The sequence below is a fragment of the Schistocerca piceifrons genome, chromosome X (genome assembly GCF_021461385.2).
Source record: "Schistocerca piceifrons isolate TAMUIC-IGC-003096 chromosome X, iqSchPice1.1, whole genome shotgun sequence".
NCBI classification, from domain to species: Eukaryota; Metazoa; Arthropoda; class Insecta; order Orthoptera; family Acrididae; genus Schistocerca; species Schistocerca piceifrons.
In genome coordinates this window covers 72,851,505-72,871,066 of record NC_060149.1, presented here as the reverse complement: position 1 = coordinate 72,871,066, position 19,562 = coordinate 72,851,505, and the positions used below count along the sequence as shown (strand labels likewise).

Sequence of the window (19,562 nt, the reverse complement as noted above, 5' to 3'; positions counted from 1 at the left end):
CAATCTTGTGATATTAATTTATTAGCGACACGTTTCGAGCCATTAGCGCTCATTATCAGGCTTCAGGAGAGGTTCTGGTTGTGGGCATCAGTGCGAAGATTAATCTGACGCAGCTCTACACGTTAGCCTACTCTGTGCGAGCTTCATTATTTCCATATAACTACTGCAAACGATATCCAATTGAATGCGCCTACTGTATTCCACTGTTGATCTCCCTCTACAATATTTACTCCCTCCCAAAAGAAACATTCCTCCGTAAATAAATTGATGATACCTTGATGTCTCAGAATATGTCCTACCAACAGATTCCATATTTCATCCAAATAATGACACAAATTTCTTTCGTTTCCAGTTGTGTTCAGCACTTCTTCATTAGATACACGATCTATCCATCTAATCTTCAGCAGTCTTCTGTGGCACCACATTTTCTGTAGCACCACATTTCAAGAGTTCCTGTTCTATTCTTGTCTGAACTGCATATCGTACACGTCTTACTTCCATACAAGGTTACCCTCCAGACAAATACCGTCATTAAATACTTCTTAATACTTGAGTCCATATTCGATGTTAACAAATTTCTCTTCTTCAGAAACGCTGTCGTTGCCTTTGCCATTCTACATTATATATAGTTTCTACTTTGGCCAGAATGTTATTCAGTTTCTTGAATAGTAAAACTCACCTACTTTTAGTGCCTCATTTCCTAATCTAATTTCATCAGCATCACCTTATTTAATATTGCAACATTCCATTACCCTTGTTTTACTTTTGTTGATACTCATCTTACAAACTCTTTTCAAGCTGCTGTCCACTCCATTCAACTTTCTTCCAAGTCCTTTGCTGTCTATGACAGAATTACAATGTCATCAGCAAGCTTCAAAATTTTTATTTCTTTTACCAAAACTTTGATTCCTCCTCCAATTTTTCTTTGGGTTCCTTTACCGCTTCCTCAATGAACAGATTGAATAACATCGGGAATGGCAGCACAATGCTCTCTCTCTCTCTCTCTCTCTCTCTCTCTCTACACAATCACTGCCATCTGGTTTCTGTACAAGCTGTGTATAACATTTCTCTCCATGTATTTATCACTACTGCATTTATAATTTTATAGTGTGATGCAGTCAATATTGTAACAAGCTTTCTCTATGTCTGCAAAAGCTATAAACATAGGCTTGCCTTTCCTTAACGTATCCTCTAAAACAACTAAAAGAAGTCGCAGGGTCAGTATTGTCTCGTGTAATCCTACATATTTCTGGAATCCAAACGTATCTTCCCTGACGTCGGTTTCTATCAGTTTTTCCGTTCTTCTTCAAATAAGTCGTATCTGTACATATGATCCGTGACTTATTAAACAGATAGTTTGGTAATATTCACATCTGTCAGCTCTCGATTTTTTTGCTTTGAATTATTAAATTATTCTTGAAATCTGAGGGTATTTCACCTGTCTCATACATCTTTCATACCAGGTGGAATAGTTTTGTGATGTCTGGCTCTCTCGATGATCTTAATAATTCTGAGGGAGTGTCATCTATTCCAGAGGCCTTTTTTTCACTTACGTCTCGCAGTTGTCTGTCATATTCTTCTCGCAATATCGTATCTCCCATCTCATCTTCAACTACGTCCTCTTTTCTTTCTACAATATCGTCTTCAGGCTCATTTCCCTAGTATATCCCCTATATATACTGCTTGCACCTTTCGGATTTCCCTTTTTGTTTAGTACTGGTTCTCCATATCTGAGCTCTTGATATTCATACAGTTGCTTGTCCTTTCTCCAAAGGTGTCTTTAAATTTCCTATAGGAGTCGTCCATTTTTACCCTAGAGGTACATGCTTCTATAGACTTACATTTGACCTCTAGCCACTCCTACTTAGACGTTTTACACATTCTACCAATCTCATTTTTAGACGTCTGAATTCCCTTTCGGCAGCTTTATTTGCTGCATTTTTATATTTTCTCTTTTTATTAATGAAATTCGGTATCTCTTATAATATCCAAGATTTCCTAGCACCTCTTGTCTCTTTACCTGTTTGACCCTCTGCTGCCTTCATTACTTCATCTCTCAAAGCGACCCATTCGTCTTCTACTATATTTTGTTCCCCTGTTTCAATCAATCGTTGCCTAATGTTCCATTTGATACTCTCAGCGACTTCTGGTTCTCTCAACTTATCCAGGTCCCATCTCCCTAATTTTCTACCTTTTTGCAATGTCTTCACTTTCAATCTACGGTTTACAAGCAATAAATTATGGTCAGAGTCCACGTCTGCCCCTGGATATCTCTCACAATTTAAAATATCGTTCCCAAATGTCTGCGTCTCCACTGCACACTCTAAGACAAAAAAAAAAAGTGGAGAAAAGACACACCACGAATGAATTATGAGACTGGGTCGGAAACCGATAAATGATGCAGACAAACAAACGATTACAGTTTCAGAAAAATTGGATGATGTGTTCAAGAGAAACAGCTTCAGAAATTGAGCAAGTCAGTAACGCATTGCTATACCTCTGGTCCTTATGCAAAACGTTATTCTGATTAGCACTGATTGATAGAGTTGTTGGATGTCCTCCTGAGGGATATTGTGCAAAATTCTGTCCAATTGGCGCGTTTGATCGTCATAATCCTGAGACGTTCGGGTGAGCCCTGCTCGTAATGCTCCGAGCGTTCTCAATTTGGGAAAGACCCGTCGACTTTACTGAAAAAGATAGGGTTTGGGAATCACGAAAACAAGCGGTGGAAATTATCGTGAGTGCGGGCGGGCGATATATTGCTGAAATGTAGACCCAGGATTTCTTGCCACGACGGGCAACAGAACGGGACGTGGAAAATAGTGGACGTACCGCTTTTCTGTAAGGATGCCTCTGATAGCAACCAGAGCGATTCTGCTATGAAAAGAAATGGCACTTCAGAGTATCACTCCTTGTATGGAGCCGTATGGCGGGTGACAATCAGATTGACATCCCAACGCTGTCTGGGGCGTCTCCGGACACGTCTTTGCTGTTCATCGGGGCTTAGTTCAAAATGGTTCAAATGGCTCTGAGCACTATTGGACGTAACATCTGAGGTAATCAGTCCCATAGACTTAGAACTACTTAAACCTAACTAACCTAAGGACGTCACACACATCCATGCCCGAGGCAGGATTCGAACCTGCGACCGTAGCGGTCGCGCGGTTCCAGACTGTAGTGCCTAGAACGGCTCGGCCACTTCGGCCGGCGTGCTCAGTTCAAAGCAGGTCTCATCACTGCTGACAATTCTAGTCCAGTCAATGAGATTCCAGGCTGAAGAAATGTCTGGAGATACAAACGTGACTGTCGCCCGCCATGCGGCCCGACAACAAGGAGTGATAGCCCGGGCTGTCATTTGTTTTTATAGCAGGACCGCATTAGTTGTCACGCGGCAACCTTACAGCATAGCGGTACGTCGACGATTTTTTACATCCCGTTCTGCTGCCATGCATGGCAGGAAATCCTGGGATTACACATCAGCAAGATAATGCCCGTCAACACAAGGTCAGATTTTGTGCTGCTTGTCTTCTTGCTTGCCAAACCTTACCTTGGCCAGCAGCGTTGTCGGATGTCTCCCCAGCTGAGACCGTTCGGAACATTACGGGCAGGGCCTTCCAGTCATCTCGGGATTTTGACGATTTAACGCACCAGTTGAATAGAATTTGGCACGATATCCCTCAGGAGGACATCCAACAATTCTATCAAACATTACCAAGCAGAATAACTACTTGCTTAAGGGCTCAAGGTGGTCCGACGCGTTACTGACTTGCTCAGTTTGTCACGCTATCTCTCTTGAATAAATCATCCATATTTTCTGAAACTGTAATAATCCTTCTGTCTATACAGGGTGAAAAGTATTTAAACCGACAAACTCTGGGAGGTTGTAGGGGACATCAAAACAAATATTTTTCCATTATTTCCTATGAGGAGTATTTAAATCGGTAGAGAAAAATTTCTCTGGCGGCAAATTAATTAAACCAACAAACACTTTTCCATTTATTTTTATGACCAAGAGACAACACATTAACACAACCCAATTTCAATGACAGTAGATTTTCAAAAATTCCTCCATTGACACGTAAACAAAGGTTACACCGTCGGATCATGTTCTGTCTGACACGGGCAAAAACCCCGGGAGTATCCTGAATTGTTCCTGCTGCTGCTACTATCGGGGCAACCAGATCCTCTTCTGATGCAACAGGAGTTGCGTAAACAAGGCTGCGCATCTCTCTCCACACAAAAAAGTCCAAAGGGGACATATCTGGGGATCGAACAGGCCATGGTACCGGACCACCTCTGCCAATCCACGTTTCTGGGAACCGTCGGTCCAGGAATAGACGCACACGACGACTGAAATGTGCCGGCGCCCCGTCATGTTGGATCCACATGCGTTGTCTTTTAGGGAGCGGGACGTCTTCCAGCAATTCCGGCAATGCTCTGGCGAGAAAATTGTAATAGTGCCTGCCATTTAATGGCCTAGGTAGCAGATACGGCCCAATTAAACAGTCCCTAACAACACCGACCCCCACATTAACGAAGAACCGCAGTTAATGAGCACTAGTAACTGCGGCATGTGCGTTATCCGCACTCCAAACATGCGAATTGTGCATGTTGAAGACTCCATCACGCCCGAAAGTTGCTTCATCGGTAAACAACACAAAGGATGGAAATGTAGGATGCATTTCACACTGTTCCAGGTACCACTGCGAATAATGTACTCTGGGTGGATAGTCAACTGGTTCCAGGTTGTGGACACGCTGTAAGTGAAATGGAAGTAACAATTGCTCTCGAAGGACTGTTGTTACATTGGTCTGATTCGTCCCCATGTTACGTGCAATTGCACGAGTGCTGATTGAAGGAGCCCTCTCCACATGCTGCAAGACAGCTTCCTCAAATTGCAGCGTTCTTACCATGCGACGGCGACCCTGTCCAGGTAATCTGCTAAATGACCCGGTCTCACGCAAACGTTGGTACACAGCAGCAAAGGTCGTATGCTGCGGGATACGGCGATTAGGATATTTTGTTGATAAACCCGCTGTGCAGCTCGTCCGTTGTGGTGCGCTACGTAGTACGCACCAACCATATCAGTGTACTCCTTCCAGGTGTATCGCTCCATTAGTAAACAGAGACAATGCACTACTACAATGGTGGACAGCAGTTGCCTATATAAGTGAAGAGCGTAATACGCCGTGTAACAGCTGAAGAGCGTAATACCGCCTCCACCGGTTTAAATAATCCTCAGAGGAGAAAATGACATTAGGGAAAAATATTTGTTTTGATGTTCCCTACAACCTTCCGGAGTTTGTCGGTTTAAATACTTTTCACCCTGTACATGTACACCACAACTACCGACTTTCGCCTATTCGTATTATTCCTCCGAGTTGCGTCGTTTTCTTTGCCTTAGAGTGTATATTCAATCTGATACCTTCCTGTGTCCCGAGACCTCTTCAACGTATACAATCTTCTTTCATGATTCTTAAACCAACTACTAGCGATGATTAAGTTATGCTCTATGCAAAATTCTACCGGATGGGTCCCTCTTTCATTCATTTCCCCCCAGTAGGCATGTTTGTTTAAAATACGCTCCAGAATTTTTTGTGAGAAACCCTTACCCGTCCTCCATACAGCCTCGATATCTTCACATGAAATTTTCATAATTTTGGACAACTGATGAAAGGCATAGTTGCCCTCGAGTTGATTCGGACGAACAGATGCACGCCTGGGTATAATTACAGTTCCGAAGGCAACAGCTAACATTCTTCCATGTTAGCATTGACTGCTTTGCCTCACAGTGAAATAAATGTATTAAAAGTTCTGGTGATGACTTTCGAAATAATGAACAGTTTGCTTACTTTTTTCAATCTCTTGTTTTCATTTGACTACCCCTTACACACGAAAAGGTGGCTGGCTGCTGTATTTCTTAAAGAAATATAATCCACAGCCACGGAGTTCAACAACCAGAAAAATGTCTCTACTTTTCTGTGCATCAGTTTATTTGTAATAATGACAAAAATGTAATGAGAGTCCCGATGTCTTGGCTCCACTGGATAAGTTGTAGCATGAAAAAACGTCTTCTTTGTCGGTGACTGGTTTCCATTATTAAACAAGGACGGGTCACATCTCCATAAATATAGAAGCAACTAAGGAACGACGGAAAACACACAAAATGACGAGATTAAACAATTATAGCACTGAGCTTACTGGAAGAGGGAGAGTTTACACTAGATTAAATATCAGTTATAAATTTGAAGGAATAATATAATGACAAAAACAGACATGTAGTCAGTGTGGCGACGCTCTTCCGTAGCGGCGGGTGGCAGAAACAAAGGCTCGCTCCCACATCACGCTTCGGCTTCTGACAGGAGGTACAGCATATTGTGCCACTGTTCGCAAAAATAGATTCCAGGGCGTCTGGAGAATTGCGGGTTACCACGCAAACTTACTGACCTACGCCGGAGCCTCCAAGCCTAATCTATTTCTCCTCAAAACGGTGCTTTCTGGCACACGGAAAGTGACGAACCGAGGAACATGTTCATTCAAGCGACAGTAAATATAAGTTGAACGTTGGCTCCACACTGTGTGCTTACAATTTATTTAACATACGAAATTGACTGTATTGAGGAGACTGAAAATGATTTTGCTGAATGAGTCACTTCTATTGTAATTATTTATGCAACGTAAAATTATAGTAAAACGTTGCATAGTGAATTAAAATGAGTTTTCTGTGACAGTCACTATTTCATTTCAGTTTTTAAGATTGCTACTTCACATTTCAAATAATTGCTGTCGTCATTAGGTGCCTTAATATTAGATTACGTTATATATTAGTCTTTTCTGTAATTTTGTGCCATTTATCTCGTATTTTACGGGGTTACTTCGAATATTGTGAGTGTTCTGTGCGCTCGTTAGGCGCAAGGGAATTTGAATAATGTAGAGTTAATCCAAGAAGTAATATATAATTTAATAGTTGGATTTTCACTTTTTAAACCTGGTGCAAATTGAGAAATTTTTACCCCGGACGCATTTCACTTTATTGGACGCATTTACAGTGCTGGTATTGTAAATAGTTTGAATACATTATCCTTTTTGATATTTCGATTATTGTACACTTGAATACAGTTTTCCTCAGTTAGAGAAGTCTCTTCCAGTTTTTACTATTTCTTTTTATATATTATGATATTTAGTTTTTCTTTTCACAGTGACCGGTGACTGAAATCGAAAACTTGGGTTGCTCAGTCAGTGGTCACTTATTACATTTCGTTTCTTGGTAAGCTTCTCCTTTAATTCGAAAAACTTTGTTTTAAGACGAAGATAGTCAACCAAACAAACACATTAATAAATAAATACAGACTGACACGGTAAGATCTTTTACACTTTCTTGTATATGCTGTCTCGGCTTTCATATCTTTTAAATTTGTATTTACTTCTACCCTTCACAAGCTACTTAATGCTGCATTGCAGACGAGGACGATGATGATGATATGTTTACTTTCACACACATCAGCAATGTTTTTAGCACCATTACTAAAATTTTATACGAAGAATGTGGATTAAAGTAGCAGAATACTAAAACTTCAATATTAATTGAAACATAAAAATGCCCTGAAAACATAAACGTGCACACACACGTCTACATACACATAAATATACATAAATACAAGAATCACTCTTTCATTCAGATCTAAAAATTAGCAAAATAGTGAAACTTGTTGGAAATAATTAAAAAAATTAAAAAAGTATAGCAGATAGATGCAGTTGTTTGATCTCTACAACAAAAAGGACGAGTCAGCCACTGTGCAACATACTAAAATCTCCATATAGCTGGTTTCACCTATTGCAGCTTATTGTCCCTCACTGGTAGCTATCCGCCCTCTCATAGTGTCATGGCTCTTCGATTTAACAGCGAAATAACAGCCTGCAGAGGACTAGCATGTTGGGAAACATGCCTGCTCGTTCCCCAGATCCTCTCATGCCCTAGTACCAAGCGGTATGAAGCACGTTTCCCTTCCTAATGAATGATGAGAAGGGTGTGCGTTATGTTTTGTGTAATTTTCTTTGCTGAGTACATTTGTTGCAGTGCTATTAGGGCATTAATTGAATCGGAGAGGATGGGAAATGTTTTGTTATGAATACACGTCATTTGTTCCAGTGCCTTCAGTGTAGCATGGAGCTTTGTAGCAAATAAAGTTTACGATTGGGGAACACAATGGGCAGCTAAGGGAATAAACTTGCTTTCATACATCCATGTCATCTATTTTAAAACCGTCATGTCTATCCAAAATGTTACAAATCAGGTAATATATGGAGAAATAGTGCTGGGCCTGCATAGGAGCAACAGTCGAAAGCTGCTCCAATTTTAGTGTAAAGCTTTAAAATCAGGTACACTCATCTTTAAAAAAGGCGGTGTTTCGCGCGAATCCTATGGAGTCTCTTGGCTCCCCGTGTGTTATTAACGGTATGGTGTGCAGGCGTCTGTGGCGTGTATACTTTCCTATAGACCCGTAGACCAGTCGCATGTGTTAAGCAGTGGCCCGCCATCCTAAGCGTAGAGTGTCGGTATGAGGTTGGTTTGAAATGTCCCAGTCGTCAGGTCATTTCCTACAGGGAGACCTTGTTTGCACCCGAACTGCCAAAGGAAGTGACGAAAAAATGACGTAGTCGAGCTTTCGTTCACTTTGAGCAATACCATTTAAAATGAATGCTTTTGGAAGTTTTGGGGATCTTTCCAGGAGGTTCAGATTGCTGAGGTGTTGGTTACGCACGAATCTAAGAGTAAAGCTTAAATTTTTCAGAACATTTCGTCTGATATGAGAGCTTTCAGTCCGACAATATTTTGACACGGGCGCTGGACTGCGACATGTTTTCGTCAGTTTCTTTCGCCGTTCGGGTGGAAAAAGTTTCCCACATCCTTCATGGTGCACCAAGTTCAACATCTTTAAATAGGAGAATTTTGAAGATCTATACAACGTGTACCCACAATCTAGACGAGAAAGCACGAAGACACTGTAAAAATGGAGAAGACGGATTCGATTTGCTCTTCATGAATTATGGTCAATACATTTTAAAATATTTCGTGCTTGTAGGAATTTTGCTTTTAGGTCCCTAATACGTGAAAGCAAGACAAGTTTAAAATATATCTGAGACTTACAAACCTCACTGTGGCTCTAAAATTATGAGCACTGTCCGTCCTTCTCAGCTCAGGAAAATTAAAAATGGACGTCTGCAGTTAAGAAGGACATAAATAGCGTTTTCGGTTGATACATTAAAACCTCTATTCTCCGGATATTTCTCCAGATTTCTAACAGTCATATGCAACTGAAGAGTTGCCGTTGCAAGTCTGTAAGAGGGACAAAATTCGGAGAAATCATCCGCTAACTAGGAACATTGGACACGACTTCTTATAGTCGACGTTACTCTGTTGACAGCTATGGCGAAGACGGACTACTCTCAGGGATACCGTTCTGTTTTTCCAAGAGATCATATGGGACGTCATCGATTCGACATTTAAAATAGCCTAGTGAGAGGAAGGACTGTATAAATTAGAGATGACGTTCTTGAAAGCCCCGCTCATGGATACGTGCGAAGGTATTGTGCCACCAAGTAGACTCAAAGGCCTTCTCGATGTCAAATAATATACCTATTATGTGATACCTGCACAGGAAATCCTGTTGTATAGCGCTTCCAGGAGGACTAGGTTATCAAAAGTACAGTGATACCTCGTGCACACACACTGAAAGTGACTATGTGGATTTTAGAATCCAGACAAGGCCGTGGACGACCATCCATTCCAAAATCTTAACCTTACAACTATTGAGGGCAGCACTACGATAACTACTTGGACATACACGGTACTTCATAGGTCTTAAAAGTGGAACTAAAATTGCTTCTCTCCAGGAGTCACGAAAGTGTCCTGATACCAACATGGGGCTCAAAAAGGCCGATTTTTGCTATTTTTGCTTCGCTCTGTGAGGTGTCAAAACATTCTGTAACAGACAATACTGTAATCAGATGTGTCACGAGCACAAATAATGCAGAATCCAGTTCCCACGTGGAAAACGGACAGCTGTATTCTTCATCACTGATGGAACTAAAGTTCAAACGCCCTACTCAGCAGTCACTCTGTTGTGTCGAAAGCTGGATCCTGACGCACTGGCGGCAACGCCGTCAAAATATTACACCATTGCCTTGGCAATGACGAGCTGGCTGGCTTGGAAACTTCTGTTCCATATTACATTAACAACTGGGAACGTCTCACTTCCTACAAAAATCTTCGTGGTGACCTCCCATACGATTTTACTCTTAGTCGAACGGTTTATGGTGTTCAATAACGGTTGCCACGATCTCTACTTGCTCTCTCATTCTTAACTGGGGGACATTTCACCCTCGCTCCCCGGAAGGTTACGAGGTTCTCTGCAGGTGGCCAGCAACGAATAAACCTACCCTGAGCTCTCGGCCTGACCCTCATAGCGAAGCGGCGTTCGTCGCTCCGCTAAGGCATCGGCTGGCCTTAGTTGGTGTGAGGAATATGAAATGGATCGTTGTGGTGATATGATCCACCCACCCCTGGTTTCTGTCTTTACATTCAAAATAGAAAGTTTTATACAGCGCCCAGGTCGCTTTACTCAGTACTCGTCGTGCCGGCATTCTTTCGGTCAACATCGTGTCTGGAAGGTGAGTACAGTTCAGGAGATGATCACCTAAGTGCAAGCTATCGACCACTTGCCATTGAGCAGAGTATATGAGGACTGAAGAGCATACCAAGAGGGCATACCTGTGAAGGACTTCGCTGCTGTGCTTTGAATGACTGCTTTGTCTCTCTGTTCAACAGATGTTTACGTGTTGACAAGGTAGTTCTTAATACGTCTACCATTGGACAGTTGGTTGCAGAGCCCCAAAGAACACTATGAGGTTTGCAATCGCCACATACGGGGAATGGTTAGGGAAGCTGACTAATGAGTTCAGTGAGAGCCTCTCTGTCGTGTCTGTCGTGAACCTCGATGGGTAGGGAGAGGGGGGGGGGGGGGTGCCGGTAAGTTAAGGAAAGATATTATCAACTTTTGACGCACATGCAGTAATATAACGACTACTTAACGTCAGGGAAATGAGGGGAGGGGGGAGGGGACGTGAGGAGTGGTATGCGTTGTTTATGAAAATAACCACTCCCTCTCTAGCTCTCCATCTATTGAGCTCGTCCTTTTTGTGGAAGACGTACCCATGTAGCTCATGGGCGTCAGATAGTTTCAATTGTGTCTCCTGGAAACATAAACACGTTTGTCTATCCTGAGCTAGAAATCGTAGTTCCTCCACAAGAGCCCAGAACCCATTGATAATCACAACACAGAGATTTTTCCTTTTCTTGCTGCTATGTCGTTCTTCTGTGGTGAAGAGTTTCTGGAGATGGCAGGATGGGGGAGGGTAAGTTGCTTGTTGCTTAACGTACTTTCCAATTCCCTCAGGCACACATCGACGTCAATACTTTCAAAAATATGACCATCATAAAATCCATCAAACAGGACATAGGCCATATGATATAAGGGTTTTAGACCTCATCTTTTTCTTTTTGGCTTATTGCTTTTCGTTCCCAGATTGAATTTTGAGGACAATGGGAAAGCTGTTTTACTTGCTCTCTTTTTCTATCTCCCGTGAGGGTATATCATTCTTGCTGGTAGTACGTTCTGCTTCTGTTGTTGCTTGTGTTATAAATAAATTTGTTAATTTAACAAGCACCACAGGTTTGTAGATATATGTACTGTTGCTGCCCATCCGGCTAGGGCATGGCTTTAACCATCTTTGACACATGCGGAATCAATGACTATGCCCCGTATGGCTCCACGAATCATCGGCAGCAGTCCACGATCTTCGCAGACAACGTGTCCCCCCCCCCCCTCCCACTTTTTTTTTCGAGCTCTATGATCTCTTTGTTGTGGATGGGGATTTCAACTGCATCCTCCACGTGAAGGACCAGACGCCTGGTTATTTGCCATTCCTGACACTGCTTACCCTGGTTGAGGGATTTCATATCGTTGAGGTTTGGGAAAAGATTCATGGCGATGTACCCAGTTATACTGATTATGCAGCACCTTATGACAGCAGACTCGAATGGTTTTTATGTCTCTATCCACCTTGGAAACGAAGTCTCCCTGGCATAAAAATGGCTGCTTGCGTTTTCGTACTGCTGTGCCATTATCTGGACACTTACACTACCACCACAGCTGGTCTGGCGCAGCAAAGGGTTCTGGAAGCTTAGCTCTTCCTTACTTGGTGACCTGTACTGCTGACAAAGTATTGCCACTAAATGGGCATCCTGCAGAAAGCGTGTCCCACAGTACATTGGCGGCTCAAGTGTACAAAACTTACAATCACAAAGGTCTTCATGCAATGTGACAAGGAAATAGAGGCTGGGTATTAGGACACCACCAAATTTGATGACACCATCCTTGACAAGCTCAACACGCTCCCTCTATCACCTAATGTCCATAGAAAACTCCATCATAGTAAAACCTATCTCGTCACTCTCCATCGCGATAGATTGTACAGTGTCGTGGTGTGTTCACGACGATGGAAGTGCCATCCATAGTCCACGCTGCATCTGACAATCGTAGTCGACGTAGACTCGTCTTCTCTGTCCTCACCATCTCCGATGGTACTCACAGGCGGCGGTGGTGTCTGCCTTCGCCGACCACAACCGCCACTTTCACGATGACGATCCGATGGCGGCGCCAATTCCTGACTACCTTGACTCCACTCCTGAACGAATTCCCACCACTGCAGAGTCGACACTTATGATGTCTGCTATCTCCATGGGAGAGATGATGGATGCGATCGACATGGGGGCGAAGAACAAGTCGCTGGGAGCAGATGGTCCCCTAGTAGAGTTCAAGAGAACACACTGCACATGGTTGTGGGACTACCCTTCAGCCAGCTTTTGGACTTCATTGCGATAGACGCGGTCTGCTGGCTCTGTGCAGCACTAGTCTCCATTGATTTACAAATGTCTTTGAGCATGGTAGACTCTCATTCCTTCTCGCGGTCGTGAAGGCTCAAATGGCTCTAAACACTATGGGACTTAACATCTGAGGCCATCAGTCCCCCAGACTTAGAACTACTTAAACCTAACTAACCTGGCCGGCCGGTGTGGCCGTGCTGTTCTAAGCGCGTCAGTATGGAACCGTGTGACCGCTACGGTCGCAGGTTCGAATCCTGCCTCGGGCGTGGGTGTGTGTGATGTCCTTAGGTTAGTTAGGTTTAAGTAGTTCTAAGTTCTATGGGACTGATGACCTCAGTAGTTAAGTCCCATAGTGCTCAGAGCCATTTGAATCATTTGAACCTAACTAACCCAAGGACATCACACACATCCCTGCCCGAGGCAGGATTCGAACCTACGACCGTAGCAGCAGCGCGATTCCGGACTGAAGTCCCTAGAACCGCTCGGCCGCGTGGGGTTTCCGCTACTCTTTTTAGATTCCATTTCGTGTAGTCTCCATGGTCCAGGTCAAGGGGTGAATTGTTGGACCAATTCCAGTTTGCCTCTCTGTTTGTCAGGGATGACCTATGTCCACGCTACTGTATGCAGTTACACTGGAGCTGCTCATCGCCAGTCTTACAGCTCACCTTGAAACGTGCGCGCGTGGCACACAATACTCCTTAAAGCCTGTACTATGGTAAGTGAGTGGGGTTTACCTTACGAGACAGGATTTTTGTATAGATATTGACCGCGTGTACCTGAATAGAGGCAAATCAGACTTACACCCACTCTGTAACAACAATGATACGTCAAATAAGTCCGAAGTGCAACTACACGTCAGGACAGACAAGAAACAACACAGAAGATGCTACCAATTTGTTAATAATACGGTCGCCAGCCTAATTAGGCATTAACTGAGTTTCTTCCCTGTACAAGTTGATGTTCGTGCATGCAAAACAACACATAATAACACTGCATAATATGGCGAATTTTAGAACCGGAAAATCTACTGAACTGATAATTTCACTTTCTGTACTAATATGGATAAACCATAAATACATAACATTACGCTACAGTGTTTACTACAAAACTTCGTACTGTCTATTGATCTGATTAAAATCGGGCATAGGTTACCCTAGAAATAGCACTTTCGAAACACACACACAATGTCAATTTTGATAAAGGTAAAACACTGATAAATTTTGGTTTTTATATTGGCTTTAACTTTGCTGGTCTAATCAGTTTAGCACACTTCAGAATTCAAATGAATAAAAAAAGGGGGGGACCCTGAAACTGTTATGATCACTGTATAAAAAAAAAATTAATTACTGAAATCATTGTGTGCTCAAAATTTCCACTATATGAGTTACTACTCTTTTTATCTTATTTCCTGCTCATTTAAATACCATTATATCTGTCTCGAAATAATTAAATTTCATTACTAAACCAATTTCAAAATGATCTTCCAACTTTGTCAGTCCTTCGGTATTCGTCTATTAGTTCATTAACAACAAAGTTCTTTAAACATCATTCTAACATAGCTAGGTCTGCAGGTAATTATTATTAACATAAACTTTAATTCTTCATTTCGGGACACTCGGATTGCACAACATTTGGAAAGGACCCTGGCTAGGTTAGTTGTGAGGATAATTAAATGATAGGACAGTTCTGCTAAAATTTAAGTTGTTATTGAACAGTATGGAACGAAAGTAACACTGGTCCACACGAATACAGTACTAAAAGTTTCAACCTGTTCGTATCGATGCGGCGGTTGGCAGGCGGCGAGATGGCGAGGCACAGAGCACACATACAATCACAGCAATGGCTCTTGATGTATCGGCACTTTACTTCTTCTTAGCGTCGCAATACTTTTCCATTTAGTGCCTATGGAATTTTGCCATGCTGTATAGGCGTCGGAACGGCATATCCGAGGCTCAATGACACTACGTCTTCCAGGGGAGCCTCCTCGATCCAGAACGTGTTGCTCAGACCAATGCCCAACTCCGACTACTACTGCTGAGCCCGTTATGCCGTGCAGCGCCTTTGTGCATTTTCCCGCGCTCACCTGCCATCCACCTTTTACCGCTCCCCTACAGACAGGGTATTCCCCAGAGGTTTTGCATTCTACATATCCTAACACATTGCCTACATATGGACCAGACGCACAATTACAATTTTAAACATGTTACAATAGATTCAAAGTTTCTTACATTTCAATTCTGTTATAATATTGTTTGACGTTTGACATAAACATTAATATTCACATCGAAATTTGTTTACAGTTTTCTTAACACAATGGCAAGAAACAAAGGAAAAAAAAAGAAATGAATTCAGAACATCACTTACACTAATTTATCGAAGAATCAGAAGAGAAAAAAAAACATAATATTTATATGTACAATAGTACAGTGTTGTTGTTGTTACAACCTGCAGGGTCTCAACTTGTGTGATCATACCTATCACTGCAGGCCCTATGCAGATAATCTCCGACTTCCTTGCTGCAGCAGATCGGAACTCAAAGACGCCACCTACTGGAGCCAGCAGGCTGGACATATTTCGGATAGCATCCTTAACATCCACAAGTCGACGATGATGCATATCAGGCGTGGACTACAGGTCGTGGCTCCAGACCCACTCCCCAGTCCCACCCTTTGTTACTGACGGCACGACATTATGGGGCTTACAGCCGGCTTTGCCAGTCCATATGGCACCTTGTTTGCCACCATTTCATCGTTAACTTGAACCAAATGTAATTCGCGTCTTTGTCAATACGAATGTGGCCCCTAAGCTGGTACATGTTGCCCAGATCCTCCCGATGCCATTACCCCTTGGATACTTCGTCTATTACAACATTTTAGCTTTACCCTTCTACAAGGTGGCCTCAGACTTTTGAGCGCGATCCTCTGTGCTCTTTGTGCATTCTATGCTGCAGCACTGGCGGGATTTCTCCCTGTCTGTATGATGCAGTCTCCTGGATACCCTCCGACCAGTTCCCTCCTCCTCGCTCCCCCTCCCCCCCCCCTAACCCAACCACCGATCGATACAGCACACATCTCCCTGTTACTCTACCATATCGTAACTTATTTTGTCGAACTCTGCTACGTCTGGAATGATTTCTCGGTCACCTGCCCTCCCTGTGCGAAGGACTTTTATCCTTTGCTTAGACTATGTACCCCTCATAACCACATCGAGGTACAGCAGCCAATGGTTAACGGACGGACGTTTGGGTTTCTCAGTGCCCCCTTGCGACACACTGTGGTGTCACCGCCAGACACCACACTTGCTAGGTGGTAGCTTAAATCGGCCGCAGTCCATTTAGTACATGTCGGACCCGCGTGTCGCCACTGTGTGATCGCAGACCGAGCGCCACCACAAGGCAGGTCTCGAGATACGGAATAGCACTCGCCCCAGTTGTACGACGGCTTTGCTAGCGACTACACGGACGAAGCATCGCTCATTAGCCGAGCAGATAGTTAGAATGCATCGCTCACTAGCCGAGCAGACAGTTAGAATAGCCTTCAGCTAAGTCCATGGCTATACCTAGCAAGGCGCCATTAACCATTTTAAGATAGAGTCTCACTTGTATCATCAAGGAATGCTGTATCCACATGAAGGATTAAAAGTTAAGTATTAAAGCAGCTACGTACTTTTCTTGGTACCATTCATTACGTATCCTGTTTCAGACCTCTATCTAGCCTACGTGAGATTACGCGTGCCTTTCGGCTACTTCAGTGTGGCGTAGCTGTTTTGTTACGCCACAACACACACCATGCACTTATCTGGTTTCGAGAACAGGCTTCAAAGTACATCTTTCACAACGGTCCACATTCGGTCCTCGAAGTCTGGTAATGGGTTGTGATCATGCACTGTACTCTCACCTGGTTGTGTCATTACTGAGGAACCTTTGCAGAATATCTCCACAGCGTCTGTCTTAACCCCCACCCCTCCCCAGTTGGCGTGTGCCACGTCTCTCCATTTCAATGATACGTCTGTGATCATCTGGCATGGTACGTTGCACCGATGTGTACAGGCTAACACATTCATATAATACGAAAAAATGGGTTGTTTCGTGGTTAGTGTGATCTCCTATCCGTCATTCCTACGTGTCCTTGCGGGGTGGCGCTCTAACGGTCACCATTTTTATTTATCTTAGTTTCTTTAGCTGGAACGGAGGTTTAGGTGTAGTTAGGATGGCAATGCCTGTGAGAGATCAGTCTCTATTTCTTTGCTGGGGCCACAAGTGGCTGTCCCCCATAGCGTTAGTCCTTTTTTCATTTTTTCGTAGGTACCCTTAACGCTACAGTTTTACTTTTACAAAAAGTTGTTCCATCCGTCTTGTGATGCAAGGGCGGTATGAGTTCTCACTTCTACTGGCGGCACTGACAAGTGCGCTCGGGGTTATTATTTTCCGTTTTTCTTAATGCAGCTGCAAATTGCTACAAGAAATTATTTAACAAACTCTGAAGAGAACCTTCAGATAATAAGCCTTCTCACAAGTTCGACTCAGTAAGCCGTCTTAATGGTCACAGATGTCTGCTTTGTGAATACCAATATTCTTCACTCTACAAACGTCACTGGAGTACTTCGACTCGACCGTCAACCTTACGAATTTGAGTTTTGTTTTTCACGTAGGACCAGTATGTGAGTGGAATAGTTATGGGCTGAATATAATTCCTCTGTGCTAAATCTGTGAAACAGTGCTTAGGCATGCCTGAAGACGTTTGCTGACAGCGACGTTAGCAACTTCCTTCCACTGTGGGTAGCTTCAAAAATGGGCAGTTTCATTGAGTTAAATCTAATTGAAGACCTTAAATATCGCTCTCGATCAGCGTAAAGTTCTTCATGAATCCATACGTGGATCTCATAATGTGCAGAGTGCCTGTGTTGCTATAGAGTATGCACTACAAGGTATTCCATACAGTTTATAGCACACATCTGCTGTAAGAAATCAAACCACGGCAGTAAAACGTATTACACCACAGTTGCTAAATATGGCTTGACGTAAACATACGAGTTTCTGACGAAAAAATTGCAAGTAGAATCACTTCTAAAATGGAAAGAAACGAGATAGAAAGCGTAAAGAATAATACTAAATAAGATAGTAAGGTAGTCAAATTGGATCACAAACTATAAAATTAAATTTAGCCATGCTCATGTCTTGCACATTAGTTTAATGCAGCACTCACCATACAAAAAAGCGTCGTCTGCCTTCAAATGGTTCAAATGGCTCTGAGCACTATGGGACTTAACTTCTGAGGTCATCAGTCCCCTGGAACTTAGAGCTACTTAAACCTAACCAACCTAAGGACATCACACACATCCATGCACGAGGCAGGATTCGAACCTGCGACCGTAGCGGTCGCGCGGTTCCAGACTGTAGCGCCTAGAACCGCTCGGTCACCTCGGCCGGCCGTCTGCCTTCGTTGCTATCGAGTGTGAAATGCAGATCTTAGATATATTTTGTGGAGTCTCACGCAACAACAGTATAGAATTTTATACTCTCCAAAGCGATGAGCGATAGCTGACCCATTCGACAACGCAACAACCGCTGCCTTGAGCCAGCAACTGGGCCTCGGAGAGCACTGGCGCATGCGGCGTTCAAAAGCAGTCAGTCAGTCAAGAAATGTTTCGCAAAAATGTTACTGGAAGGAATTATCTAATATCGGTGTGTGAAATAAATTGTAGCTGTGCTACCATTATATTAAAGACTTCAGCATTCAGACGAAAGGCGCTTTAAAAACTTTGGCAACGAGGGGTTTCGATGTCGAGATATTGTGCCTAGACGACGTGCTATTTACTGCTAGAGGACGGTCGTGGACATAGCATAACAACTGGAACAGAAAACAAGGCTTCCTCCAGGAACTGCCACATCCTACAATGTTGCCAGATTGTGCAGGTTACCGGACTTCAAGGAATTATCAAAATGGCCAGTTTATTTGCCCCAAGTCGCGATCGGAGCGGATTTAGGTTCTGCGGAGGTCGGCCACCGGTCAGATTTTATGACGAAGAGTGGACACTTTCGCTAAAAGGCCATATCACATAGATACCCGGACATAAATCGAGCATAAATTCGCATGCGCGCTCACAGAAACAGACATGTGGGGTGTTCCAGTATACTATATTGCAAGAAATTCATCACTAAAGATGAGTTACATCCGACTTCAGAAATACACTGAATAAACACCATCTTTGGCCCAGGAATCACATCACTTTTATACCCAACTAGGGTTGTCGGCCAATCCCTCGATTTTGCGATTTCCAAACCGTTCCACAAAACTGTTTAACATTCAGACCTTTAAAAAAAATGTTCAAATGTGTGTGAAATCTAATGGGACTTAACTGCTAAGGTCATCAGTCCCTAAGCTTACACACTACTTAACCTAAATTATCCTAAAGACAAACACACACACCCATGCCCGAGGGAGGACTCGAACCTCCGCCAGGACCAGCCACACAGTCCATAATTGCAGCGCCCTAAACCGCTCGGCTAATACCGCGCGGCATTCAGACCTTTCAGCCAAGTAGCATGTATAACATAGTGTAGGCACTTTCGTTGGTCAATTCCTCCTCCCACTAACATAGCTGCCGGCCGCGGTGG

The 19,562-nt window shown here is 43.2% G+C and overlaps 1 protein-coding gene across 1 annotated transcript in view; it reads left to right on the top strand.

Moving 5' to 3' along the window:
- LOC124722180 (dynein axonemal heavy chain 5) overlaps positions 1-19,562 on the top strand; it is an 843,802-nt gene that overhangs the window by 19,773 nt on the left and 804,467 nt on the right. The window contains exons 4-5 of the mRNA XM_047247380.1: positions 3,609-3,617; positions 4,403-4,434. Coding sequence (XP_047103336.1) covers positions 3,609-3,617; positions 4,403-4,434 — 41 coding nt within the window. The remainder of the gene's footprint in view (positions 1-3,608; positions 3,618-4,402; positions 4,435-19,562) is intronic.